The sequence below is a fragment of the Danio rerio genome, chromosome 4, assembly GCF_049306965.1.
Source record: "Danio rerio strain Tuebingen ecotype United States chromosome 4, GRCz12tu, whole genome shotgun sequence".
Lineage (NCBI taxonomy): Eukaryota > Metazoa > Chordata > Actinopteri > Cypriniformes > Danionidae > Danio > Danio rerio.
In genome coordinates, this window is record NC_133179.1 from 17,125,197 (window position 1) to 17,140,702 (window position 15,506).

The following is a 15,506-nucleotide window of genomic DNA, read 5'->3' on the forward strand; positions in this document are numbered from 1 at the left end:
TTAAGACTGAGACCGGTGACGCCTGGCTGGAAAGTGCGTCGGGAGACCATCTGTAACAAGCAAGCACCACTGGGGCTTCTGCGATTCTGCGAGGAGATAGGAATACTGGTCCATTTGTCGACGCCGTTTCTTGCCGGTCTGTTAGCCACATACTGGCCATTAAATGGAGTCCTAATCTCTAACATGAATCAGTCATTAAAAATGGCAAGAGAGAATAACCTGGGATTGAAATGTCTCTCTCACCTTCACAAATATTGCAACCACGTCGCTCCATAAAGAGCGCAAGCAGAGATAACGATTTACGACAACTGAATAAAGAGGTATGCGATGGAATGCAGTTGGGTCGAATCGAAAACGTCATCCCACACAGTCTAAAATGTCAAAGTGCATTCAACATCCTTTCTAAAGGAGGCAGAAAGTAAAGACCACGTCTGCTCCAAGTCAAGAAAAACAAAAACAAACCTTGCTACATTTTTCATTTTGGCATGACGAGGGGCTTAAATAAATCAAATGTGTCGTCGTTGTTGGGTTTTTCTTTTTTTTTTCTTCTCTTTTTTGTTAGAAATTACATTCATCCAGGAGGGAGCCCCTAGAAAAGCTACAAGCATGAGAACCTTTGCATCACAGTGCCATCGACGGCTAGCGTGGGTAACAGTATGACACAGATATTCCACAGAGGCAGTGTACAGGATGGAGGCGGCTTGAAACCGGTTCATGTCGACCTGAAGCCCAAAAGAAGCCCTACCAGACACCAAGAAGAGACAAAAGTACCGCTTTGTGGTCCAAAAAAGTGAGGTTTTTAGAAAAATGAGGCTCAGAGCGGCACTAGGGTCTGGCACAGGCTCCCAGTGTTTGGGCCTCAGCTCGACAGCAAACGGAGAAAAAGGGCATGATGAAACATAATGGAGCATAATTCCTTAACATTTTAGAGGGAGTTTGTGTTTATGCAATAACATAAACCGTGAAAGCGAAAGTGCAAAGTCAACATCGGCAGATGATGGCAGAAACGCCCTCCCCCCCAATGACCACTGCCGTGGGAGTGGGTCAGTCTCTGTGAGCTGGGGGGCCGGGCGGTGTTTTAGGTCTTCATTAGCTGCCCCAGGGTCAAGCCTCTGGTAGATCCAACACAATAACAGAACAGACAACCAAAACGAGTGAAAAATAAACCTACAAGGTTTCCATCACCTGGACGATAGGACACATCCTGTTTTTTTTTTCTTCTTCTTCTCCTTTCTCTCTTTTTTATTTCTTAAAAATGACTTCTGTGACCCGTTTAGCTGGACACAGTCATCATGTAGGGTTTAGCTGGGCTGGTACGACCCAAAACCAGTAGTTCCTCCTTGCAGCTGATGTGACTTTCCACCATGGCCGATACCTGGGTGACAGATGAGGCGGGGATGCTGTTTCCAGTGGTGGTGCTGGGGTTTCCGTTGGTGCCGGGATGGGATTCGTAGAGCACGCAGATGGAGCCGTCCTCTCCGATGCGGTATGACACTTCAAATGGGTCGACCCACAATGTGAGCTCGCTGGGAAGCAACAGGTATAGCTGCTGAATGCTCAGCCCGATGCGCTGACCAGCCTGTCCAACCAGAGGGTCCATCTTGTGGTTGATACGTATGCAGCGATACCCAGAACCCTTGTTTGGACGGTCTGGGAACCAGTGGTGTTTGTATTGCTCTGTAAGAGAGAAATGGAGGAGGTCGTTATGTAATCGTCGATATATGAAGTATTAATAAAAAAGAAAAAGCAAAGAAAGCAAATATCGCAATGCAAAAGATTACAATGTTTATTTATTAAACAGTAATTCATGTTAGAGCTGCACAATTAATCAGAAAAAGATTGCGATCTCAATTCGACCCCCCACACAATCTTAATCCAGCATCTCTACGATTCAGCTAATTATATTTTCAACTTCTGGAGAAGTGTAAAGGCGGCCTCACAAGTCGTCACATTGTTTTATATAAGTTGCTCAGCAACATGAGCACCTCCAAATGGTATTAAAAGTGTCACATACTGTATTTATAAGGTATAATTCACCCAAAAATGTAATTTCTGTCATAATATAATGATGTTTTCGTGGCTGCGAAATCACACGAGGATGCACGCACGGGAATTATGTCTTCTTTAGTGAACAGACCTGGCATAAGCTGTGAATAACAGGTAATAAAGTTGTAAATTATCTTCAGTTTGTTGCACAGAGCAATCGTTCGGGAGCCCCTGTGCAGCTCCCAAACGATTGCTCTGTGCAACAAACTGAAAGTAATTTACAACTTTATTACCTGTTATTCACATGAATAACATGCATGTATGTTTTTTTCTCTGAGTGACAGCAGCCATGACAGTAGCGCACTTGGCAGTGAAAGTGAAACCAAAACCGCGCACATCATTTACATGATCGTGTCACATTTTACGACCAGGACAAATTTAAGTCTATTTAAGTCTACACGATTCCAAGTCTGTACAAAATGTAGCATTTTTAGCACTACACAAATAGGCCTAATATTAATATTGTTGTTTTACCATGTTTATTAAATAACATATTAATAGCCTACTCGTATTAATTTTAATTTTACATCTACAGAACCCTGGGGGAACAAAAATAGTTATTCTCACTTCAGCCAGAATTGTGCAGCCCTTCATGTTTTTTTAATGTTTATCAGTTTAGTTGAGGGTGCACATATATTAATGCATACATGCACACGTACATGTCTGGTCAAACAATAAGATCATGCCCTAGCCAATGGTAAGAACACTATTATTTTATGTTAAGCAAGCAAAAATCTAAAATTAGGTGGATCTGTTAATAAAACTCTGATCATTTTAATCTCAAAGTAATATTTCTAATATTGGCACAAATGGATTTGTTAACGTACTATTATGGATTCCTAAGTTTAATAAGAATAACATCTTTTTTATTATCCTTACCTTAACTAAAATAAAATTTAAAAAAAGTTTTATTAGCTAAATTTTAGACTTATTAACAAACATTTGCACACTTTATTCCTAAGTTTTATGTCATTTTAATGTTTAATAATTTTTAAATTCAGCACTCTTAAAAAACTAAAAATACTGTAAAGGTGCAGAATTTAAGAATATCTATTGGACATTTAAAGTACTGCAGTGTAATATACTGTATTTCAGTTTTACTTTCCTTTTTTTTCAGCGTGCGGTTGAGAGTAACCCACATGCATATTATTTCTAAAGGCTGATTTAAATATTGAAATTTGTGCATAAGTGCTCTATTTTTACTAACACTACTTTTGTAAATATTAAAGGGTTGTTTGATTATTTTCAACCTGTATTTTACTGAACAAACACTTTTTCATGGCTTACACTTTATGCTGGTGGTGTAACAAAAATGCTAATTTTGCTAATATTTGATTCAAATGGTCTTATTTAATAGATTTTCCTCATATTGCGTATTGAGATTTCTATGAAAACTATGTACATTTTACTGCTAGTTGAACTGAACATGTTAAAGTAAATGAGAATATGTACTTACTTTTTCCCTCTCTGTTGTAGTTGTACAAAAAAGAAAAATACTAATTAGAACAATTGCCAGTAAAGTCAGTATAGTTACCCAAATTGTTTCTGCCGCTCTTCCGCTATCTGTTAAATTTTTGGTGAAGCACCAATTAGTTGGGACAGAATAAAAATATTTATTATTAACATTATTATGACTATTTAAATGTCAAAATGCTAATTTAATCAGCCACAGATGCAGCTGTGTAAAACAATAAACATGCTGATTCGCATTATCACTGGTGACAGGTAATGGCTGAAATGTAAACATCATCATTTTCTTGTGCTTTAATGTTAAAACGGCCCTACTATAAATTGTCATTCACTGAAATGGCATGTTTGAGCTTGAGACCCCTGCTTTACAGTTTTATATTTGTGCACTTACATTAGTTTAGTCAGTACTAAACCAAAATCAGGAGCTAATCTAACAAAAAAAGTCACAATAATGGTTCAAAAAATAGTAGCCCAAATTTATATGTTATTGAAAAATATTAAATACAAAGAGAAGCAAAAGAAATTGAAATATTTAGTTGAAATTTTGTAGAATGTAATTTTTTAGCAATTATTTGATTGGATTTAATAGTATTATCTTTAATTTTTTTAAATATTTTTGGTGACTAAAATATTATTTTAATAAATATATGTTTAATAAATCTGTTTTGTTCTAATGCACCAACATATATTACTCATATTGACTGAGAAATTGATTTTCAAAATGGGGTGTTCTCAATTATGTCGAGCACTGTATATGCAATGTATTAAAAGAACTCAAATCAACTCAAATATTAATAATGCTGAACCCATAATCAAGTACTAAGTCTGCACTCTGATAGTTCGGCCTGGTTATGCAGTAAAAGATGGAGTGAGAGTCTAAAAAGATGTTTTTCCCAGCGCAAAATCATCATTGGTTGAACGCAGATAAACAACCATTAACCATCTGTGTCCAAGGCCTACGTGATGGAGAAAGAGAGAGCCGTTTGATTGCACAATCCCCTTTTGGCCCGAGAGTCACAAAGTCTTCAAACACAACGAGAGCAAAAGGCTGAAGTCCTGGCAAGGCAGCTGGAGGGGGAGGAACCCACCTCTTAAAGACAAAGCGTCCCATTTAGAGTATCATCATGGTTTCAAATCAATCTGCTTTACTTTGTTTTCGTCCATATATATTTTTTTAATCATTCTATAACATCAGTGAGCATATTCAGCTGTGACACCAAACCAAAATCATGACTCTTAAAGAGCCAAGTTACACCCTACACAAAGGACTTTTTTGGCATTTGCGTTTTTAGTCCCTTCTGGCTCTGTGTATTGGGTGACATGTGGAAAACAGGAGACTGAGGGATGGGTCTCAAGCCTCTTTATTCTGCTCTCAAATAGGCCAGGCCCCCGCAGGCCACCTGTAGACCAGGGTTAGATAATGCCGCCTGTGTGCTGTCTATGATGTCCCATCCCATTCTCCTAAAAGCCTAGCAGACAATGATCAATTCGGATCAACCCACCCACAACTCTGGACGGAGCCCAAAGCACAACAATGCTCACCCTACACATAAAAACATAGGACATGAACATCCAGATAGCCTTTGTGGCAAGATTAGGATGTTTTATTTGTGAAACAGGCCTTGCTGTAAGTCTGGGAATTAGGGCAAAGCTATGACGAACGTGTATTTAGTGATGTGATTAGAGAACAGGAAGCAGAAACAGATTTTCAGATCGATCTTACACAACACCTGTGTTTTCAATCTGGCAATCCTTTTCTCACACACACACACACACATTTAAAGTGTGTGGAAAAGGAACTAACCCACTTTTTTCTAGCCTGTTGGGGATTATGAGGAGTCTTTGTTCTATTGTGTGGACATATGTTTGGTTGAGACAGCCGAGAAGGAAAGGAAAGAGCAAAGCTAAACAATATGAAGTCCTCTGTAACTGTAATATGTGATGTGAAACGGGCCCCCACATCCTTCCTTCCCTTCCTCCACTGACGGCCATTTTGTCTGACTGGGTCCACAGCTCCATTTGTTTACAAAACGTCTGGTCCTTGACAAAACTAAAAATCGAGGATTTTTATAACAATAAATAATATATATTTGTGTACATCTCTAGCATCTTTACACATTTAAAGTTTCTCATCTGAGTTCTTTGTATTTGCATATAACCTAAATTATTTATTATGCTATATTACCAATTTTTGTTATATTACGAATATATTATTTGTCTTGTTGGTAAATTGTATGTTTGATTGTCTTTACTACACATTTTTAGTCTATTGATTTGTCTTTGAAGATTAACAAAGGATGTAAATGAGAAAGATACAACCATGAAAAAACAAATAGATGACCTGATTAAGAGTTTAAGATGGCATAACTTAAGCTAACATATATTAAAGTCCTGTAATTTAATTTAAACTACTTTAAAAACTCATTTGAACGCTAAGCAGTCTTTATAATTTCTTTCTTTACACATTTTTACCTTTATTAAATATTTGATTATTGATACTAACATACAACCTGATGACATGCTCTATAATTAACCTATTTTAAATAAAATTTGCATTTGAATGTAAAACAGATTAAATATAATTCTATCATTGAACCAGAACTTGTTGCGGTCATCGTTGGTACAATGTATTTACATGTTTATTATAATGAAACACGGACACAGTGTGCACTACATGTTCTATTACCAGTGTGCTATGAAACATCAACCCTACATATCATACTCAGCCTTGCTGTGCATTACGTAATTTACTGCCTACAACATATGGCAAGCTATTTTCACATTTACTGCTTAGATATAACATGTTACATTTTACATTTGTTAAAATTACTGCCAAATAACCGATTTTTAAATCATGTTATAAAGAATTTCACTAATAACTACGAATTTGGTGCATACCAGAAACATAAACAAGAAAATAATTGCAAACATAACTAATAAAACTGACACAAATCTAAACTTTGTAATCAGTAACGGCTCGCTAGTTAATGGATAATGACTACCAGCGGACAAAATGTTATTAATTTGTAATAAACATGTAATACGGAGTTAATAAACTCAAAAACTGGAATCCCAGTCTTAGATATAAAAACAGATTATGCTCTAATTTAAAATGCTATTAGTTCTTAGAAATAACTTGTATTGTAATAAATAGCGGCTGAGTAGTAATAATAATAAATTCATAATTTTTTTCTAAAACCGACATACGTTACATTTGTAGATTCAATAAAATAACGGCTTGCCACACGATGAAACCGATTCATTCGTTTTATAAACGGTATAAATATGCTATTAATAAACTAAATTATTAATTACGAGATCATTTATATTTTCTACATATAATGTTAGTGTTAAAAATAGATTTGTTTGGTCTTTCTTTCTTTTGGTTCAGTGTTTGTGTCGAAGCTTTCAGCTGTTTATGTTCGTGCGCAACGCGCCCGCGCGCTTCCGTCTATGTGGCCAAGCACATAAATTAACTCGTAAACAAAGAGATCGATGTTTTTCCACACTTTTCACAAACAAACAAGTCACACAAATAGAAAGCGGATACAACGAAGCTCGTATTCGTTTATAAATGTGGATAATTACCTGCCAGGATGTCCTGTAGGGTCTGGCTGAATGTCTGGAGCTGTCTGTCGTTCACATGTCCTTTAATCCGCAGGAATCTCGACAGAAACCCGACGGCGGCGTTTATCTCTGGTTTCATCGTTCCTCGGGCACAGAGGGTATGCATTGAGATGCTCCGAGCGTTTTATGGCCAGTGCGCTTTTGTTTCCGTTCGTAAAATGGTCCTTGTTTTTCGTGCGTTTTATTTCTCTGGTGCCTATGCTGAGCATTTATTTGTCGAGGCTGGGAAAATACGGAGAGTACTGCGTGTTCCAGGACGGTACAGTGCTGTGACTTGGGTTGTTTTGTCCGAAAACACACAAGAGGTGGGTTTCACCCTCCTGCGAAACGGTCCTCCAGCAGAGTAGACCGAAACGAAAGCGAGCTGCGCTTATGTAAAGCCCCCGCCGACAGAAACAGCAACAGCAACAACGACCGGCCAATCACGACGCTTGGATGAAGTGACGTGTGCGCGGAGGAGTGGGCTCATTGCGTCACAGCTCTAGAAATAAACAGAGCATGTGAAAAAAGGGCTGGATGAGGATTCTTAACCCCTTCCTCCGACTCACAACATCTCGTGTAAGGATTTACAGATAGACATATAGAGTTCACCAATGAGGAGAACTTCTGCATTCTGAAGTAACAGTAACTTCTGCTGTGATATTTGGAATTGCCCCACCAACTTCAAAGGGGAAAAACCTGATGTCTGGTGAACCACAGTATCTTTTATGTATACGGGCATCCCACACAACCACAAGATGACCAATCAGTAGGTGTTATTTGTATTTTTTGAGGAACTCTGTTTAGAAAAAAAAGGTTTTTATACATGTTAAACAGAAAATAAAGCCCACTGTGAGATATAATGTCACATATACATACATACATACATACATATATATATATATATATATATATATATATATATATATATATATATATATATATATATATATATGTCAAAACTGGAACATCTATTTCACCTCTGCATTTTGGACGGACGGACGGACGGACAGACAGACAGACAGACAGACAGACAGACACAGATAGATAGATAGATAGATAGATAGATAGATAGATAGATAGATAGATAGATAGATAGATAGATAGATAGATAGATAGATAGATAGATAGATAGATAGATAGATAGATAGATAGATAGATAGATAGATAGATAGATAGATAGATAGATAGATAGATAGATAGATAGATAGATAGATATTATTTTGTACATAAAATGACTGTGCCTTTCCGATAAATCAAAAAACTTTGGCATTGAGCTTTCTCAGAACAGCGGGCGGAGATGTTTGTATGGGGCTTTGGATTTGCCTCCAGTGGGAAAAAACCGCTGAAAGGTGTTTCAAACGAACAACAAAGAACATTCTGACCTAATTCTGCTGCTTTTTCTGTTGCGGCCAAAGGCAAATCACCTCTGAACTACTGTGTGCTGCTGACTCAAGGCTCAGGTTGACCTGCCCTGCACTACCTAGCATTCAATTACACTGACTTCTTAGTCCGTTCAAGCTAATGTCAGTGTTTTGTAAATAGCCGAAGCCTGGTCATCATAAGTCAACATAAGTCAATGTTTAGTAGGCATAATTTGTATTAGAAAGGTAGGCCTATTATTATCAATAACAATGATAACTAAGATTATGAAGTTACATTTGCACACAATTTCTGTGAAATCCTGCATTTAAAAAAAGCACTCTGTCTTACTGTCTGAAGAACAGCTCAGAGAAAAGTTACTTTCAAACCAAGCAGCTTTTCTGTGTGTCAGGGTGGCAAATTCATAATTGCAACTTTTGAATCTGTAATGCCGAATTAAATCTGTGTGTGAACTTTGTTGTCCTCATGCATTTCTGTACAATTTTTGTATATTTTAATGAATGCTGTAGTTTTTGCTGTCTGCTTTTTAAAATGTTTTTACTTTTTAAAGCAATATTGATTCTGATTGGCTTTCAATGTTTTACAGTTCACTAAAGAAATGTTTTGAAAGAGACTCCAGTGATTGTTTTTCATGTATTTTTATTACTCAGCAATAGGCTACCATTTAGACTTTAGACATAATAGGAAATTAAGGCCCATTACAAGTTTTACATTAATATTATTTTAAAATAATATAATAATAATAATAATAATAATAATAATAATAATGTATAATAATAATAATAATAATAATAATGTATGATTAGAATATTATTAATAATAATAACAATAATTTATAATAATAATAGTAATAATGTATAATAATGATAATAATAATGATGATGATAATAATAATGTATAATAATGATAATAACAATAATAAGAAGAATCATGTATAAGAATATTATTATTAATAAAAAATAATGTACAATAATAATAATAATAATAATAAATTCTTAACAATAATGTAATAATAAACATTTTTATTATTTGTAAACAATAGTAGTCATTCTTGGTGTCACTATTATTTTAATGTCATTAATTAGTATTGTATCGAGTTGTATTCATAATTCGTTTAATTAATTTTTTTGTAGTTAAGATAATTGTAATTATAAACATTTTTGCAACTCATAATCCTGATTTCCAATAAAAAGTAATGAAAACATTTGCTATATTTTACCAGTTGTCATTATTCTGGAAAAAAAAAGTTTTGAAGAAATGTTACACGGAAATAAAACACTACAGTTATTAGTGTTTAATATCAGTTGGCATTTAAGTTTTAATAGCCTTTAACTATTTTTTCAAAAATAAATCAAGAATGACTGAATTTATATCACAGTAATTTAAACTAAGGTCCATGAAATCTTGTTTCACAGTTTATTATAAATAATCCTCCTGGGTTGTTTTGTAGACCACTGAATTGAGGCCTCAGGTGAACACGAAAGCCAAACACAGCGAACATCGGATCCAGCCACCATTCGGGAAAAATCCAGCGTGACTGAAAATAATCAAACTTTTAGTGGTGGTGATGAATCACAACATCACTATGCCTGTCCTCTCTCCACCCACAAGACCAGGGGCTTGAAGGGCTGAGAGGAACTCATGCGTTTTGCAGGGCTGAGATCAGCTTTCTGTCTTTCTCTTAAGGAGGATTTTGGTGGTGCGGTGTAAAAGTTAAGGCGGACTCTGAACACAAAAATATGCACCTGTCAATGTTAAGATGTGAAGCTTGAATGTGTGTATTTATATGCATGAATGTGTGTATTTATATATATATATATATAAATAAAACAGCACACAAACATACATTGTCAAAACTAACTTTGATTGTGGAGACGATTAATCACAATTAACTTTTGCCCAGCATTACATAAAAAAAAAAAAATTATATATATATATATATATATATATATATATATATATATATATATATATATAAAAAATATTATATAATATAATATAAAACTTGTAATTAAAAAAATTACAGCAATTCTTAATGCAATCAATTAATTAGAAAAAATGAATAACTTTCATAATTTTTTTGCCCGATTCAACAGAAAACTGTTTCAACCAAAGTAACGGTGATGATACCCACTATTAAACAAGCCCGTCTGGCAATTACTGATCCATTACTGAAACCCAGACGCCGCACACAGACAAGAAGAATCACTGTGACGGAGAACAGAAGCAAAACAAACACACGATACTGCCAGTTTGAGCGGCTTTCTCTCTTTCCTCAAGGTGACCGTAAGACAACACTATAAAAATACAAGCTGTGGCTTCACTCCGCTAAGACAGTGTTTTATTAGGGCATTGTTTCTCCATCCATTCTCATTGCCTTCATCTGTAGGCATGATGCAATTTTTTTCCCTTGACGCGGTTGATGGAGGGAGTAAACAGAGAGGTGAAGACTGAGAATAGAGGAGTGGATGGACACAAAACATGCTGTTAAAGACATAGGTATTACATGAAGATCAGTTCATTCGAAGTGTTAAACTCAGGTACTTATATTTTCCAATGACATAATGCAACAATCTATAACTATGTTATTATTAGTACTAGTAGAAGTAATTTTTATATTAACTTATTACCTTTTTGTAATTATTACTACTACTACTATTACAACTAAATATATTTATGGCATTAATAATTAATATTTACCCACATTTTACTGTGTATCTATATATCATCTCTAAAAATATTAGATATGAATAAAACTACCATTTGCTATATGTATCTACAAATTACTATAATTGTTTTTTATATTTAATTTATTTTATTACTGTTGTAGATTTATATTAGAATATTATAAATAATATAAATAATAATATTTTATGTACAAATTATTATTATTATTATTTATTGTTAATTACAATCATTTGTTGTATGTTATTTGTACTATACATGTATATAAATTAGATTTATTACATGCATCTCATAAATATTATAATATATTATTATTATTAGTAGTAGTAGTAGTAGTAGCAGTAGTATTAATATTAGTAGTAATTGTTATTAAATTATTATCATTTTATCATTATCATTATTATTACTATTACTACTATTACAACTAAATTAATATATGGCATTAATAATTAATATTCATACAAATTTTAATGTGTATCTATATATTATCTATAAAAAATAGATATAAATAAAACTACCATTTGCGGTATTTATCTACAAATTGCATTTAATTGTTATTTCATATTAAATTTATTTTGTTTTTGTTGTAGATTTATTTTATATTTTTATCAATAATATAATAAATAATATTTTATGTAAATATTATTATTATGATTATTTATTGTTAATTATATTAATTTGCTGTAATAAATGTCATTTATTACATGCATTTCATATATAATATTGTAATTTATTATTGTTGTTGTTGTTGTTATTATTAGTAGTAGTAATAATTATTATTAACTTTGTATTATTAATATTACTACTACTACGATTACAACTAAATAATTATACAGCATTAATAATTAATATTTATACAAATTTTAATGTATATCTATATATTATCTCTAAAAGTAGATCTGAATAAAACTACCATTTGCTGTATGTATCTACAGATTGCTATAAATTGTTATTTTATATTAAATTTTTTTCATTACTGTTGTAGATTTCTTTTTTATAAATGATATGATAATATTTTATGTACATATTATTATTATTATTATTATCATTATTATTATTATTATCATTATTATTATTATTATTATTACTATTATTATTATGAATTGCTGTATGTTATATACATATATATATATATATATATATATATATATATATATATATATATATATATATATATATATATATATATATATATATATATATTATACATGTATGTAAATTATTATTATGTATTAAAATTTATTACATGCATTTCATAAATAATAATATTATAACTTATTATTATTAGTAGTAGTAGTGGTAGTGGTAGTGGTGGTGGTAGTAGTAGTAGTAGTAGTAGTAGTAGTAGTTTCTGTTCATATGCATGTTTATTCAAATGTCATTCATGTACATCTACAATATATATTTACACGTAAATATAAACTTTAAGAGTGTACGTGTGGTCGAAAATTATAGGAGGGAAAATTCTGACATAGCAGACTGAACCACACTGTATCCCACACCCATCACACAGACACATTTTACACACATTACACATAGCGTGAATGTTTTTCACTGTGCAGAGTTTGAGTCTGGTGTTTGGGCTCAGTCTTTGAATCATATCCTGTTCAGAACAAGAAAACACCAGGAATGACAGTAGAAAGTGCCAGTTCAAAGGAGTGGCCAACCAGCTATTTCAAAAGCTTGATTGTTTATGAGATGCACTGTAAAATGGGTTCATTCTTCGTTTCTTTTTTTGTTTTGTTTTGTTTTGCTTTCTTTTTAAGACACTTTTTTTTTTACTGAATTGAATTTTTTAATAATTTATTTTAACTGAATGTTAATAATACTCCTTTACACCAGTTTCCATTTTTGCCCTACAAAAACAATTATTCCAGTTTTTTTCTAATTACCTCACTGCCATCTGGTGTAAGGAAAAATCATTCATGAGGGTGGGGTTTATGTAGATTTAAGAGTTTCTGATGTCACAAACCCAGGAAGAAGCTTGTTGTCTTCCCAACCAACCATGTTTGTAGGCCATAAAAAGTAAATTCTATAAAATAAGAAAACATTTCCCTTTGCCAATTTGAGCATTCTACCCTGCAGATGTTTTTTATACTCAAACAGCAACATTATACACGCTAAAGGCTGGTTTATACTTCTGCGTCGAGAAATCTGCATTGCATGCTGTTTGTATTGCTCTGCAATAACATTTCCAACAGGCTAGCCGGCAGTATGTTTTTATGTTCCTCTGTGCTGAGTTTCTTCACACGTGTTTTTTCTGAAAGTAGCTAAAACCCGCTCATTCGGAGGGAACCGGCGGACGAGCAACAACTTTAACCATAAGGTAAACACAAAGTCTCCATCTGGAGCTCCTTCTCGGGACTCGATACTTGTAAACAAATCGAATGTCAAAAAAGAATGTCTTTTTAGGCCCTGTCTACATGAACACAGGTACTTTCAAAAAAATGTTTTGTTAAGTGATTTGGCCATTTGGGCACTTGCAGATCCAGTATCAGGTCACTGAAAGCAACATGTTTTGAAAACTCAAAAATTGTGAGAGGGAAAAATTTCCAAAACACAAGAAATCTTTGTAATCGTATGGTTTTTGGCTTGTCTATAGCCCCTTTCACACATACAACCTTTCCGGAAAATTGTCCTTTTTGAAAATACCGGTAAATTCGTTCTGGCTATTTTCCGGAAAGAGAAGTTGTAACATTACCGGCAATTTGCCGGAATGCTGCGCTGTGTGAATGCAGAAGAAAAATTCCCGTAATAAGCGCGTGCACGTCTAGAACGTGCTGACGTGAGACGTCTGCCTTAGCCAATCACAACAGTCAGACGCATTTACGTCCGTGCGGTTTGTGAGGATAAAAGCCTTTGAATATTTTTCCACATTTAGCTGCTAGAAGTTAGTCAGATCACGTTTGTATGTTCTTCTTAATGCCAACTATGTAAATAATCATCGATGAAATGCTTATGATAAGCCGTTGTTTGTTTACCTTCAAGCTTTGTGTGCGCCTATGAGCGCCTGCACACGCACATATTATGAACATCTTGACATGCGAAAGTGATCCTGCGAAAGTTGTTCACAATATTGATCATCCACAGAGTTTGTAATTTAGTCAAATGTTTACAAATACAAGCGCAGCCGTTTAAAGCTCATGTGTGGTGAATGATGTCAGAATTTACCGGTATTTTGGAATGGATGTGTGAATGCTCTTTTCCGGAAAATTTCCGTAACGTCCTCGCCTGTGTGAACAGCGCTTTTTCAATATACCGGTAAAGTCTTTCCGGAAATTTTCCAGAAATTTACCGGTATCACTGTGTGAAAGGGGCTTATGTCATCATTTTCTTTGCGTCAGATTGTGTGCCATAATCTCCATTGTTTACAAGCATCTGTGCAGTTGCCGTTATGCCATGTTGACTGCTAACTGAAACCGATAATAACTTTCTCGAGGACTCTGATGGGCCATCATGACTTTAGGATACATTTAGGAATATCTTACCACCTGTTGCTTTGGCATATTCTTGACAGAACAGCTTTTATCAAACATTAACTCAGAAACACTTGGTTTAGAAACTGGGTTTCAACATTACAGTATATGTGTACATCACTGTAAGTGTATTACGTTAGAAGGTTATAAATGACACCTTGGATGGGGGAGGGGGAGGTGTTCCGCTTCTCTGGCAGTACATCATAAAAAGGCAAAGCCAGTAAAGCTGAGAGACTGCAAAAGCTTGAGCACGGCTTATAAATAAACCACTAGTGGGGGGAAAAAAGTGAAAATGTCCTTCAGGTATAAAGATGAAGCCTCCATGACTCTATGACGCTCTTCTTTCCTCCAGGAAGTTTGGCAGAGCTCTTTCTAACGGCTGCAAGTGAAAAGCCCCGACTGTGTGCTTTGGCACTGGCTTCCACACGCAGGACATTCCTCTGGAAACTTAAGCCTCATTCGACTCGAAGTCCTTCACACGCTTCCCATTCACCTCGGCAGGCCTTCAAAACAACGTTTTGGAAAACCATTGGAAAAGTGACATACAGGAACAAATATAGCTCTTTACATGCGCACTGGCCCTTGATAACCTCCAAACGGAGAGTAAGCAGCCTCACAGGCCCAGGGTCTATTAATAGGGCTGTTAATCTGTGCTCCCCTCGCTCCGTATCTGTCCATATCTCCCCCAGTCAGTCGCCAGGCTGGTATGACTTTATTTTTGGAGGTGAGGGAGAAGAGCAGCCCTGTCCAGAATACCGGACCCTCATGAGCCCCCGGCTCCAACAGACACTCAGCAGAAGATATTGTGTAACGCTGCTGAGATTTACAGCTGGGTTAATG

The 15,506-nt window shown here is 34.7% G+C and overlaps 1 protein-coding gene across 1 annotated transcript; it reads right to left on the reverse strand.

Moving 5' to 3' along the window:
* Positions 1 to 551: 551 nt before the first annotated feature.
* Positions 552 to 7,435, reverse strand: btg1 (B-cell translocation gene 1, anti-proliferative). The gene is given in 2 exon segments (NM_200020.1): positions 552 to 1,677; positions 7,105 to 7,435. Coding segments are annotated over 2 exon segments (549 nt in total). The 5' UTR covers positions 7,250 to 7,435; the 3' UTR covers positions 552 to 1,273.
* Positions 7,436 to 15,506: the final 8,071 nt, after the last annotated feature.